Source organism: Microtus ochrogaster, chromosome 5 (assembly GCF_000317375.1).
Source record: "Microtus ochrogaster isolate Prairie Vole_2 chromosome 5, MicOch1.0, whole genome shotgun sequence".
Classification (NCBI taxonomy): Eukaryota; Metazoa; Chordata; class Mammalia; order Rodentia; family Cricetidae; genus Microtus; species Microtus ochrogaster.
The window spans coordinates 90692367-90707195 of NC_022012.1; the positions used below are offsets into that span (position 1 = coordinate 90692367).

A 14829-nucleotide genomic window follows, 5' to 3' on the forward strand; every position below is an offset into this window, starting at 1 on the left:
GCTCGCAGGCTGGCTACCGCGCCGGCCGCCCCGGTGCTGCCCCTGCGCGGCGCCCCTTCCCCGCTCCGCCGCGCACTGTTGTCATGGAGGAACCAAGATGGCGGCTCTGGCCTACACCCTGGGCAAGCGGGAGATCAACCACTACTTCAGCGTGAGGAGCGCCAAGCTGCTGGCGCTGGTGGCCGCGCTGCTGCTCGCCGCGTGCCACCTCGCGTCCCGCCGCTACCGAGGTGAGCGGGCCCTCCCCCTTGCCCGGGCCGCGGGGGGCTCCGAGCGCTGCTGCTGGCGCTGGTGGCCGCGGGGGTCCCGGCCGGCGCCTACAACCTCGACGCGCAGCGCCCGGTGCGCTTCCAGGGCCCGGCGGGTTCCTTTTTCGGCTACGCGGTGCTGGAGCATTTCCACGACAACACGCGCTGGTGAGTGTCTCCGCGGCTCCTCGACCCCGGCGGCCACCCCGCAGTCCCGCAAGGCGGCAGCCGCTTTTCCGGCTTCTTCCATGCCGCCTCCCGTGGGGCCGATTTAAATGTCTGGCGGCCACGCTGACATCCTGGCCTGCTTCAGGAGACCGGGGCAGGGGGTGGGGGTGTCCCTGGGGTCCCTGCTCTCCCGGTGCTATGAGGCGCGGTTTCGCTCTCGCCTCAGCAAAGTTACTTGGGCTGTATGCTCTCGAGGGGCCGCCGCAGGCTGGCCAAGCGCCCCGGATACCCCCCTCCCCTAAGGGCCCCCAGGAGGCCGGACTGCTCTCGGGGATCACTCCATGTCCTTCTAGAGCAACTGCCTGCGCAGGAAACAGAGTTTGGAATGGGTCCTGGGGAACGCGGGGATCTTCAGGCCAGGTACCCGGGGGGGGGGGGCACAAAGTTCCAAAAGAATCTGGGATGCAGGGAAGGAAGGCAGGGAAGCCCCCCAAGGGGGGCTGTGCAGCTGGTGGTTAGCATGGAGCTCATCTTCCACGTGCCACCCCAATCTGGCGACAGGATTTAAGAGGATGAAGTTTTGTTTGGATCAGGGGTTCAGTTGCTGACAAGACGAGATGGGTGGGCCTGCAAAAAAGAATAAGTCTCTCCTTTATTAAGCATCATTAGCGAAGTCAACTGACCCCACAGCAGGAGTGCTTAGGAGATGGGTACCCGCCTAGCCCACTTCCTTGGAATAAAGCAGCCTCACCACGCCCACCTTTTCTTTGCAGCGAGAGTCCAATTGTCGGTAGCTCCCAACCTCGTTTTAGATGACGTGTTGCTGTGGGCCCAGGTGACAGCTAGTTTGAGTTGATGGTGTTATCCAGTGTGAGCGAGCATCCTTAGAGGCAGCATGCTGGGAGATTAGTAACGCGTGTGCCCTGGGCATGCAATACATCGGGAAACTACTCAGAGCTGGACACTGCTGAAGGAAATGAGGGCTTGTGGATGGGGGGTCCTCCAGAACCCTGGGGAAAGGAAACTTTGGGACTGTCCTTATTAACAACCGTGACCTTAGGAGAGCGGCCTCCAAGAGAAGCGGTTTTTAAAGTCCGTGTGTGTGTGGCTCTCATCTACATCCCTTCCTGACATTCATTCTAGTGACCAACCTCCCCTGCTTCCTGCATCTGCCAAACCCTTCCTTTGCAAATCGGGCAGAACATTGTCCTCTGTTCGGCAGACTCCAGGTCCACTGTGGGCTCTGCGTTTGGTACAGATTATGGCTGGGTAGAAACGGTTTGTAGAATTCAACCCAGAGCCCCACAAAGTGTGGCATTGGCATTAAGTATATGGAAGGAACTGTCAAAAATAGATGGGTTGTTCTGGGTAGGGGGGCTGCTGAGGAAAGCAATGGGAACCAGAGCTGTGTGGAAACTACGAGATTGGACTGGACGACTGTGCCCTGCAACGATGCTAGGGTTCCAGGGAGAGGGACCAGGCTCCTGTCACCTGGTCACAGCCTCTCCAGCTGGAACAACCAGATAGGAGGAGATCCCCCAGAGACAAGGTGTTGGTCTTGCTTTGATTTTGAAAGAGGCTGTGAATAGATCTCAGGGGAAAGGTGGTTGGCTTGATGCTGAGCGCCCAGTCTGCATTGTGGGTGGCAATCCTGGGGCTTGACCTTGCTTGTCAGGAGAGGGTCAGGCATCTCTGTGGGGACAAGCAGCTGGCCTGCTGAGCTCAGACATGTCCCCTCCTGCCCAGCCACTCCCTGCACTGGAGCGCTGATCTCCCCATTTTCAGTGGCACCCTGAATTTTACTATAAAAATCTCTTTGAAGCTGTTTGCCCTCTCAGGACAATGCCCTGTTCTGTCTTTTCTTACCTTCTTCTCTTGGTGCTTCTCAAAACCTTTCTCCCTGCGTTTTTCTTACCTTCTCCCCGACATTTTTATCGTGGCTCTCAAGTATGATGTCTTCTGACGCTGCTTTCTGCTCGGAGGCATGTGGACTTGGAAGCAGGAGATACTTCCCATTTCCTCTCTCCTACTTTTTTCTAGAACTAGATCTGTTAAGGTTAATAAAACTTCAGACAAAGACTTACGCCAGCCCCGCTGGCAGCCCCGTATTTACTTTTATTCCTATACTTTTAGAATAATCTTAAAGCTGGTCGCTGTAAATTCGTAGGAGTCCAGTCTTGTGAAATATGCATCTACCCCAAATCTCTGCCCTAACTCTCAACTCTGGGGTTGGTTGATTGAGTTGGGGACTGATTCTAAGTCTCTTAGTATTGGACAACCTCTGAGCCCGTTGTCCTTTAGACCCATCAGGTCGTTCCCAGTTGTTTAAAATTGTAATAGCATGTATAAGCATTCTCACAATGACATACTGTGGACATTCTTAATTATTTCCTCCCAATCAATTCCTGGAATCAGAATTCCTGGGTCAGCAAGCATGACAGTTGTACAGTATTCTGTATTGTATCAAAAAAGTTCTCATGAAACGGGAAACTCCCGGGGCATTCAGGTCCTGGAGTTTGATAGCTGTTTAGTCTGGTGCAGTGGGAGAGTAGAGAGAATCACGTACTCAGAAGGTGAGGGGTTTCTACCAGAGAAGACACTGAAATCTGCACAGGAAAAGATAACTAGTGGGGCAGTGGTGGCGCACGCCTTTAATCCCAGCACTCAGGAGGCAGAGGCAAGTGCATCTCTGTGAGTCAAGGTCAGCCTGGTCTACAGAGCGAAGTCCTTATGTGATTCCAGACATTTGTTTCATGCTGTTGAGCTCCCTGTTTCCCAGGTGAAAGGATGTGTTGTACACAGGGAAGGGAACGTGCTAGAGAGGACAGGGAGAGCCCAGACACCAGGTGGTAGAGCCAAGGGGTCCAGGCTGTGCTATAGCACAAGGGCTGTTACTGTCGCAGACGCCTGAGATAGTAATCTTACACAGAGAAACGGTTCCTCTTGGCTCACAGTGTAGACTTTGACTCATATCCACGGCTGTTGGCCCTGCTGCTTTTAGCTCTGTGGTGGCTGGGTGCACCCTGGGGGTTGTAGATGCAGGGGCATACCTAGAGGAGGAAGGGACTGGCTGCCTCTTCAAGAGTAGATCCCTAAGATTTCCCACAGATCTAAGTTCAGAAAGGTTTATCGCCTCTAATAATGACCAGCTGGGTCCAAGTCAGATCTGTAGCCTGGTTTTGTTTTGTTTGGTTTCGTTTGGTTTGGTTTTTTGAGACAGACAGGATTTCTCTGTATAACAACCCTGGCTGTCCTGGAACTAGCCTGGAACTAGCTCTGTAGACCAGGCTGGCCTCAAACTCACAGAGATCTGCCTACCTCTGCCTCCTGAGTGCTGGGATTAAAGGCGTGCGCCACCACTGCCCAACTAATCTGCAGCCTGCTTTACAAGGCCCGCAGTTGGGTGTGTGCCGCAGAGCTTATGAAGAACCCCACAGGGAGCTGTCAGCTCTTGGGTCTGTAACTGAGTTCTTTATGAACCCAATCTGCTTCTTCTTGGGGGAGGTCAATGCCTGTGGAGAGAACGGGGGTGACCTTGCCTTTCAGAACCCCTTGTGTGGAGTCTGGTCCCTGTCATCACATCCTACCCAGGACACAGCCAAATTCAGCTTTGTTCAAGGCACTTATGTGACAGACCTTTGTCACCATACCTTGGATGGCAAGAGCTGTCCCCGTGGCGGATGGACCATACAAACCCGATGACATTTGTATCAGTTTTGATGCAGACATGAAAGTGGCTGAGTGTTCTTCTTTCTCTGATGACACCCAGAGAGCGTCTGCACACTCAGAACTCTCTCGTCCCCACCCTTGCCAACCCTGCTTCTTCTGGCACCCTTTGAACAGCAGAAGTAGGTGCCAGGGAACATGGACAAAGCCAATTTCTGTCCCCCTCCCTAGCAGTTTCTCAGCTGCACAGCCGACAACTGTAACACTCTGTGATAAAAATAAATGGAGCCTGGTCCCCCCTCCCGTCCCTGCCCCATGCTCTAGAGTCCAAAGTGGTTGGGTGCGCTGGCTTCCTCTCCGACGACACGCTTCCTGCTTCCCCTGGGACAGCAAGACTGCTGTGCTCAGTCACTGAACGAACATTTGGAAGTGGCAGGCTGGCCCGAGCATCACTGAGAAAGGAGTCAGAGCAGATCCAAGGTTCCATTTGCATTTAGAGCTGAGAACCCAAAGTTCTGACAGGGCTGCCCAGTGCTGTTGACACCTGCCAGCGGTACTGTGACGTAGATACAAATGGACTTAAACAGAATTAAGAATTCAGTCTCACAGTCATGCATGAGGGGCCACATGGCTAGGGGCCATGTCTGGGACAGCCGAAATAGGGAAAAGCTCATCACGCCCACAAGGCCCTACTGACTAAAGAGCAAGGCAAGAAACAAAGGAGACCCAAGGAATGACAAAAAGTCGGTCCTTAGCACGTTTAACTATGAAAACCTCTGCAAGGTGCTTACATGGAAAACTTGAGGAGCGTGGAAGGGGTGAGCTCTCTTTTTGTCTGCAGAACGCTGATGTCGCCTGTTTTGTGCTAATGGAAACGTCACCACTGTTTCGGAGGCTCTCACCTTGTGCCTCATGCAAAGTTATCAGCTGCACCACAGGCTCCAGATGAGGGGAGGCAGACATGGGATGTTTACTCAGAGCGAGGAGGGGGGAATTCCAAAGGAGGTGAAGGATTTGGAAAGAGGGCCTTGGGATTTGGGGCTCTGCTCCCCAACCCCACCTGGTCTTGTCAATCTCTGTGAGGAAACATCGGAAGTGATACAAGCCCTACCATCTCACAAGCTCCCTAACCAATGTCAGCTCAGTGAACCCCTCTGCTCAGCTCTGAGCTCCCGAGGGACGGCATTCAACCACTTCCTCAGAGGCTTCTCTGGATAGCTGTACTCAGACCAGACCTCTCTGGTCTTGCAGAATGTGTTTCCTCAGTCTCCTGGGGGGGGGGGTGCGAAAAGCACACGCATGTGGTCTCCGTTCTAAGGGAACCAGAAGGTTTCCCTGAAGGCCCTGAGAGCAGGCAGGGTGCTGTTTCCCCAGCTGGTGCTGAATCACCTTCTTGCCCAAGGGAGAACCTTCCAGGGCCAGAAGACAGACTGAGTGTGAAAGCGTGAAGGGCTGTCCCCAGCCAGCTCCTGTCCTCTGTGACGAGTCTGTTCTGATAACGCGTGGAAAGCTCTGTGTTCGTGTTTATTTAAAGCAGGAACAGTGTTCTCAGAGATCGTTTACCTCCAACGGAGTTGACTGTAACTTTCAAAAATGAAAAGAATTCCTCCAGAGAGTGTTGCTGGGGAAGGCTGTCAGGCCAGCCTTATTCACAGGCGTAACTGAATTTGGTTAAGAGTGTATATGTTGGTGTGTGCTCATGCACATGTGTCAGCATGTACGAGCCCAGAGGACAGCCTGAGCTGCCATTCTTCAGACTCCGCCCCCTTTGCTTTTTGTAGCTGGGTCTCTTACTGACCTAAAACTTGCCAAGGAGGAGTCATGATTATAAAGAAGCATATGTTACCACACCTGGCTTTGTAGTGTGGGTTCTGGGGACTGAAGTCAGGTCGTCAGGGTCGGAAGGCAAACCCTGCCAACTGAGTCCGCTCCCCAGCCCAATTAGCCGAGTCTCCCTCCACTGCAGACAACCCCGGAGACTTAGACATGACAATGGGCTTTGGAGATGACCTGGAAGCAGGGTCCACATTATTTTGCCACCAGCTGGCTCTCTGGGTCTCTTTCTGATATCAGAGGGCTCAGGAGAGGGACATTGAAAGCACGGAGCGCTCCCTAACTTTGAACCACTGAGGTCTAGGAACTGTAGATCTTTTTAAGCAAGTGGATTTGGCTGACAACCAAGGTAGAACAGTTTTATTCACCGCCTTCATTTGTACCAGAAGAAGTCGTAGGGAGTGAGAGCGAAACTGAGTGAGGGGGAAATTGAGAGTCGGAAGGGGCTCACTTGGTCCCCAAGCTCTGCTGTTCTGGAGAGACAAAGGAACTTGTGTTGTGTGTGAGTTTAGCAACAATGGCTACAGCAACAGGTGGGAAATGCGGCTCCTGGGTAGCCTGCAAGGCGTCAGGGGTGAGAGCAGATGGAGGGAATAAGTTTTGTGCTTTTTGCGTGTCCCTGTGTCCGGGGCAACAACTTATCTTCCTGCATGTATCGTCAGCCTTGGGGGCAGCCATTTGCTCTCCAGACGGGAGCTTTCTTATTCACTGGTGGGAACTGGAGGACCCAGAATGGATGTTGATGTGGCAACAAGGAAAGAGGCTATGTGAACACTCATCTTAATGCCAGAAAGACTTAGTGTGACAGCAGGACCCTTAATCAAAGACCTATGAATTGTGGGTCCTAGAGTTTTGGATGTCCTACAGAGCTGGGGGCAGGCAGAACCTGCCCGGGTCACAAGAGCTCGGTTGGGCTCCCACCCCAGGCCCCACACAAGTATTGGAAGTAAATTGTTATTGGTCTTGTTTTAATTCATCTATTTGATAAGACTCCTGACAGAAAACACAAGAGGGAGAAAAGGTTTCTTTGGCTCACGGTTTCCGAGAGTTAACTGGGTCCATGATTACCTGACCAGTGCACGTGGGGAGAGCTTTATGGTGATGGGGGTGTGTGGCTGAGGTATTTCTTAAAACATTATGTAGGGGTGAAGCATGATTAATAAAAACTCAAGAGACAGATACTGGGGTTCAATCTGAAGGTCGGAAAAGCAAACAGCCAGCCCCTGGCTCTGACCTTGACCTCAGTCGGAAATGGCGATCCTGCCTCCAGCGATCTCAGGAGACTGAGACTAAAAGCTGTCTCTCGCGTTTTATAATCCTCTCTAGTTCTGGAATTAAGGGCGTGCACCACTACCGCCTGGTTTCTATAAGCAATCTAGTGTGTCTACTGGGATTAAAGATGTGTGTCATTGCTGCCTGGTCTCTAAGACTGGCCAGTGTGGCTGCTTTTCTTTTCTGATCTTCAAGCAAGCTTTATTTATTCAAATACACATGAAATGCCACTACAGTGAGCAGCCCAACAATGGCTGTCTGCATGGAAAAAAGCCTAGACTTGTTAGCTGTCTAGTCCGAGAAGTGAGATACCTCATGAGGTCTAGATTCAAGCTGATGACCCAGAAGTTTCTCTTAGAGTCAGACACAAGTCTTCCCCTTCACTGAGTAAGGCTGCAGAAGCTGAGCTCTGACGTCCGTGGAGGAGGATGCCAGCAGCGGGATAGACATTCACCAGCGGGAATGGAAGCAGGGCAGGCAAGCAGCCCAGAGGAACATTCTTCCCCTCACAGTGGAAGGAAGTACAGCAGGAAGCACGGAGGTACTAGAGCATGATGTGTACTCCAAAGACACACTGTCCAGAGAGGGACCCGAGGCATCCAATGAGACCCTGGCTCATGCCCTTCCACTCCAATGATGCCCTGAAGGTGTGAAGGTACACACCCATCCACCAAGTCAGAGCTCTTGAGATGTAGCCATCTCTGGGAACATCATCACAAACCCCCCCAGAGCATGCTTTGCTAATCTAGGCATGTCCCATTCCAATTAAGATTAACCGTGGGGCTGAGTAGCTCAGTCTGCACACTGCCACACATGCATGAGGATCTGAGTTCCGTAAAATGTGGGATCCGATGCCATGCGTTTGTCATGGTGGGTTCCAGGCCAATGAGAAAAACCATCTCAAATGAAGGTGCACAGTGCCTGAGAAATGAACGAATCCAAGTTTGTCATCTGACCTTTACACACCTCTGAACACATACATGTATACACATGAGCATAAACACAACCATTCCATATGCCTGTGATTCTAAGGGCTGAGATGGTGAGAATCTTATATTTTTATTTATATTTTTACCATCTTATAGACACCGGGATGTGAAAGCCTTGCTCCATTTTTCTTGGAGAAGAAAATGAACGCAGGAAAACAACAGGAGGATGCAGAGACTCTGACGTTGATCCTCCAGAGGCCTAAGCTTGCGGTGCTGTTACCAGACATGTGGTCATAGTCCGTGCCCCAAGCTGGGCTCAGCCACCCATTCTCCATTAGCCATTAAAACAGCCAAAGGGGTAGTGAAAAGCAGAACAACATTTCTTCCATGTGACCACATCGGGGAGGGTGGCGAGGGATCAAGTGATGTCCCCTCTTCAAGTGAGGTAACGATTTAAACAGAGGACAGAGTTATGTTTGTCTAGGTAGTCCCAGGCGAGGTATGTTCCTACCTATCATCGTTTTGGGACTCCAGGAAGATGGGTTCCCCAAGTTGTCAACACCGTGGAATCTCTTTCCGAGTGAAAATTTCCCCCTCTGGCTGGATCATACTTCAGCGTTTTTTTTTTTTTTTCTTCTCCCAGCATGAGATTCCTGGGGGAATTCCAGTTTCTGGGGGGTCCATTGTTTTAAGAGTCCATTAGCCGAAGTGTAGGGCACAAACATCACTTAGAATATCCTCATCCCTGCCAGGCAGTTTCCTTTGGACTCCAGTGTGAACTTGATATTCTCAGCTGTGAGGGGACCATGGCCCTTGGTCACGAGTCCTCCTCTACCTGACTCCCTTGGTGCCTGTTCCCAGCATGCCCCACACCACTCCACACTCTCCTCCCCTCAGGTGGACTAGAACGCTCTCTGCTTCTCTCTTTGTGCCTCTTCTTCCCTTCGTTACCTCCAAGCTACAGTTCAGTTTTTTACCATCCTTTGATGGCTACTTCCGTGTGCCCAAGGCACCATGTGCTTTGTTAGCCTGATGCAGAGGAGGCTACGAGAGAGGTTAATTCACCTGTCTGTAGTCAGAGGCTGCTCGTTCGTTTCCCAGCCACCCAGAACTGAAATAACCACACAGAAACTGTATTAATTAAAACTCTGCTTGGCCTATTAGCTTATGCATATTTTTAGCTAGCTCTTATATCTTAAATTAACCCATCTCTATTAATCTGTGCATCACCAAGAGGTTGTGGCCTACTGGCAAGGTTCCAATGGTTCCCATGGGTGTCTTTCTTCTTTGGTGGCTATATGGCATCTCTCTGACCCCATCTACTCTCTATATATCTCTGTTCTGATTTCCCACCTGGCTTTACTCTGCTAAGCCATTGGCTGAAACAGCTTTATTCATTCAGAAGGACATCCCACATCACCTCTCCAAAGTTATCCAGCAAGTACATGGGTAAGGTTGTCATTTGGATCCAGGTCAGTCTAAGTTAATACTAATCCAACTCTTTTGTGGATCAGAATACTGCCCACTTTCCCTTTACTCTAATCAAGCCCTTGTTCAAGGAAGTAAGTTCCCAAGGAGGAAAGAGATGGCTCAATACCTCGTTCAGGAGCATTTCTGTGAATCTTTGGCCTTACAAATGAAAGACTCCAATCCACCCACCCTGTGGTGTAGGGCCCCTAAACACTTTGACATCTGCTGTTTCCCTTTGGAGTCCATCATATCCCTGTGCTGGAAGGGAGCCCTGAAATGTCTCTATTCTAGAGCTAAGAAAAGAGAAGGCGAGGGCACCTGTCCAAGGTCATGTGGCTGGAGGAAACTGGCCAGCTCCTGAGACAGTGCAGTGGTTATATTTCTAGTTACTGCAACCAAGTACCTGACAAGGAGGGTGTATTAGTTTTAGTTCATAGTTTAAAGGTATACCGTCCATCATGGTGGGGAAGGCATGTCCACAGGAGCTCCAAGTGGCCAGTCACGTTGTGTCCACGGTAGGGAAGCAGAGAGATGAATACCAGCAATCAATTCGCCTTGAATTTCAATCTTTACCTTAGTCTGTCTTGGTCCTGATCACATTTAAGATGGGTTTTCCCGTCCTTAGTTAACCCTTTCTGGAAATATCTTCATAGATACAGCCAGAGGTGTGTTTCCATGGTGACTCTAAATCTAACCAAGTCAATCACAATGGACTTTAGGCAAACCATTCAGGTCTTTCCAACAACAACTATGCCTCTCACAGGTCAGAGCCCTCAGTCACAGTCCGTGGTCCTGGCTGTGGAGGAGAGTCCTCTGGAGGAAGGAAAATAGAGGAAGAAGCAAGCAGAGCCGTTGAGATCCTTCTCGGCAGCCGGTCAGAATGACTGGAACAGACTCAGCAGCAAATAGACGAGTGTCAGTTATTAAAGCCCAATTCCCTTAAAAATATAAACTGTTCTTTCCAATGACCCTAAAACTCAATGGGTGTCACCAACCTTCATTCTGAATCTCAGGATTCCATGACTATCAGGTTAGGCTGGGATCAGCAAGGGTTCTATCCTGAGCCTGGCTCTCTCAGGACTCAGTAGTCAATCTCTGTGGGGGGTGGTTGGCCAGTGGTACAGGACTGGCTTCCACTGGGAGGCTCATCTCTGCTCTCCGTGTCTTTTGTTGTCTAGCAGGCTAGCCTGGGCTGGGCACAAGGGACTGAGCAGGGTGCCAGGAGAGCCAGTAGAGCACACTTGAGCCCGGGAGTCAACCCTTCATCTTCCTTCAAATCCTATTGGCTAATGCAAGTTTCAGAGAGGAGGAAGCAGAGATTGCCTCTCAGTGCGAGGAGCTGGAGGGAGGATTCCATTGAACCGGACAGGGTACAGGAAGGGTGGAAGACAGTGGCTGCTTCCCTAATGGGACTAGTGGTGAAATCACCCTCACCATCTCTGGGTTTCTGTGATGTCAGCGGAAAGCCTGAATAAGTGCCTGCCTAGAGTAGCAAAAAATAGAGTTGAGTTCTAAGGACCCGGGAGATCCTGGGGTGCTGCCAAGAGTTGGAGCAGGGACAAGTGAGATGTCAGTGTTTGCCCACTTCTACTTGGTATCGAAGTGCTTCTTTGAGTAGCTACTTTGTCCCAGGCACTGTGCTGGGTGCCTTAGAACATTCTCTTAGTCAAGCCTCACATGAATCCTTTGTGGGTATATTTTCACTCCTCCCCATTTGATAGCAGAGGAAACTGAGGCTCAGAGTGTTCAGTAAACACACTGCAGGTCATGCAGCTTGATGGAGGGAGGATACGGCCTGTAAATCTTGTACTGGGCACAATGCTTAGATGCAGACAGAAAGCTAGGGATGAGGCTCAGGTGGAAGAGTACTTGTGCCACATGTATTGAATTCAGCACTGCATCGACCCACATTTGGCAGTGCACATCTGTATTCTCACCATTCTGAGGACAGAAGCACGAGGATCAGGAGTTCAAGGTCATCCTTGGCTCGATAGTAAGTTCAAGACCAGGCTGATGCATAAAAACTCTCTCTCCAAAAGTGGAGGGGTTTGTGAGATGATTCAACCCATAAAGTACTTGCTATACAGTCATGACAACCTGGATTTGATTCCTAACACTCATATAAAAAACAGGCCAATGTGGCACGTGCCTGGAATCCCAGGGTTGAGGAGCCAGAGACATGAGGATTGCTGTGACTTATTGGTTATTCTAGATAAAGCACTGATCTCTTGGTTCAGTGAGGGAGCTTGTCTCAAAAAATAAGATGGAGAGCAATAGAGGAAGATATATAGATGCTACTCACACATGTGCATGCTTACCTACACATAGATACACAAAAATGAACACACACATATGTATGCTTAACTCCACGCACAGACACACCACCATGTACACACCACTTGTGAACACAGGCATATCATTGTACACACACGTGCATACTTACCAGCTCACAAACATATACATCACCACGCACACACACATGTGCATGCTTTCCTGCACACACACACACACCACCGTGGACTCACAGACAACCCGTGTAGTACTGTTAGTTTAATGTGCCTAGCAAGCCCACGGCTTAGCCACCTGGAGCTTGACTTCCTGAACCGCTGAAATGAAAGAGGAACTGCCTGGGGCATTCTGGTCCCCGCTTCAGGTGTAAGCACCGGCCTCTTGCTTTCTCCCTCTAGAACGAAGCCTGCCATGTGGTCAGAGGGCTCACAATTCTCCACTCTGCTTAGCTGTCTTGTGTCTGGTGAGGGACAGGCAGTGCTTCCCTGGGTTCTCTGCATTAGATACACGGATTCAGCTCCATTCCTGCTGTTGGAACACGGGTCCCTGGGGCAGCTTTGGTTTGGAATCATATGCATGAAAACAAACCTAATGGGTGGGAAGTTTGTAATCCCCGTTCCTTGGTTCCTTGTCATCGAATTGGCTGTAGTTTTGTCCTGCGGTGTGGGTGCTGGGGAGGGAAGGAGGGAGGAAGGGGGGGGGAGCCTTGAGACACTGGCCTTCTCCAGGAAGCAGTTATACCTCTACCTAACCTGCTCTCCAAGGAACTGACCTGCAGATGTGAGAGGAGAGTTCAGAGGAAGGTGGGGCTGCGATGGAGCCTTTGCAGCCAGTCTGACCTGGCAGAGGAGAGCTGAGAACGCACATCCGCTAGAGACGTGGGAGACACTGAAGCCGATGCTTAGTGTGCCCATCCTTTAGACACTGTGGTGTGACATTGTCATCTGCAAAGTACACACACATTTAAAATGCACAACTGACTTCACACACACGCACTCCAGTCTTGTAAGTGATGTTGTGGAGATGGCTCAGTGGGCTAAAGAGCTCGCTGTACAAGCATGAGGCCCTACTTGCATCATGAAAAGGTAGTCCTGGTGTCTGTACCTGTAACCTCAGCACGGGGGTGAGGATGGAGGTGTGGATCCTGGGGGCATACTAGCCAGCTAGTCTTGACAAATTGTTGAGCTTAAGGTCAGTAAGAGATGGAGAACAATTAAGGAAGACACCCAAAGTCAACCTCCGGTTTCTGCAGTCACACACACTCAAGTGCATGTGCACACACACAAATCTCAACCTATTTTAAGTAAGATTGTGATTTTTGTATTGGGCCTCAAAGCTATGTTGGGGAGCATGTGACTGCCTATGAGGGAACAGTGAAGGGGCTGGAGAAAGAGTACCCTGGACATGGACGCTGGGCTCAGAGCCCACCACTGTCTGGCTCAGTGTAACCCAGCCTCACAGAGTGGAACACACGCACGAAATTGCCTGGCTGGATTTGCCTTCATCGGGAACCAGGCTCATGTAATCCTAGCTGTTGCTGGTAGATAAATAGATGGGTGTATGTTTCCAAAGAGATTTATGAGCTAATTACTAGGGAGGTGGACCTTTGGTTAGCAGCATGCTGGCAATGTCACTGTTTTAGAAAACCAAGTCGGTGGCCGAAGTTTTACCTCTTCTGTCCTGTGAGCCTGCGGAATAGAAAGGCTCTTTTTTTTTCTATGTACCATACCCTAGTCTTGAAGTGACAGGCTTCAGAGCCAAGTTCTAACCTCAGAGTGCCCACAAATCCTCCCTTGGACTTCCTTGGGCACAGTCACACACATGAGTAGCTGGCAGCAGAGGGGCATTGGGCACCTGCTGGCTTCCTTTCCTCCTTCCTGGCTCACATGGTCCGAGCTGGAGGAGGCTTGGGTGACACGCTGCCATGGGAACACATGATAAACAGGCAGTTAGGGTCTGGAACAAGTGTCAGGGGCAGCCCTGGTCAGCTGCTTCTCCATCTGTGAAATGGGGATAATGTCAGCAACTCCCATAGGTGCTTCCATAAGACCACATTTGAAGGAGCAAGCAGAGGAGGGACACGGTTTGATGTCTATTTGATGGAGGCTGTGGCTGGAGATGCCTAGGTCCTTCATTAGGGTACCTATACAGAGAAAAGATATGGCCTTTTCTAGGGGACGGTGGAGATGTGAGGATGTTTAAAGTAGTTTGGAAGATGACTTTGTAGCCCAGAGGACAAAGAAAGAAAAAGCGGGTAGCATCCTGTCAGCGTATCCTGAACTCTGAGCACTTGTAATCTGTCTCTCAGAATCAGCTTGGCCAGCAGCCAGCTGAGCTTCAGACAGGCCACACTCCGGGGCTGGCCTGCTGCAGCCGTCTTGCTGGCCTGTGGCCTAGGTAAAGAGCCAGCCCTGGGCTGCCAAGGAAGCCACAATGTTCGGTAAACACAGAGGCATTTGTATTCCACCCTGTGTGTGTCAGGCACGTGCGTATACACATGTGTCTCTTTAGCTCACGTCACAGGGTCTGGGGAAACCTTTCTTGTTGGGCCTGTTGAAGTATGAACCAGAGGGATGCTAGCAGGTTTTGAATCAGCAGCTGTGGCTAGAACCACCAAGCACTCTGGGCTTGGAAAAGCATTTGAATCCATCAGGTTCCTTTTTTGCTTTAGGTTCGGGCAAACGTTTCATCTCAAGTCTTGACTTTAGGATGGAAGAAGCAAGTACCTGAGAATTCTGCTCTCTAGGCTCCTTCCTGCCTGGCTAACCTAGGAATGGTCTGGAAGCGGTGGTGCCAGATGGCAGTTCTAGGATTGTGGTGATAACATTTGGGACATGGTGGACCCATAGCCCGTTGCTTCCTGTAGCCACTTTCTGACTCCTGTGGGTGATGGATTTCTCTTTTACTGTGGCTTCAGAGTTGCTCATTCTTCGAGAATTCTTCTTCTTCTTCTT

The 14829-nt window shown here is 50.7% G+C and overlaps 1 protein-coding gene across 1 annotated transcript in view; it reads left to right on the forward strand.

Annotated features, from left to right (window-relative positions):
* Positions 1–14829, forward strand: part of Itga9 (integrin subunit alpha 9) — a 304511-nt gene that overhangs the window by 503 nt on the left and 289179 nt on the right. The window contains exons 2-3 of the mRNA XM_013346639.2: positions 9–151; positions 236–416. Of these exons, the coding sequence (XP_013202093.2) occupies positions 9–151; positions 236–416 (324 nt within the window). The remainder of the gene's footprint in view (positions 1–8; positions 152–235; positions 417–14829) is intronic.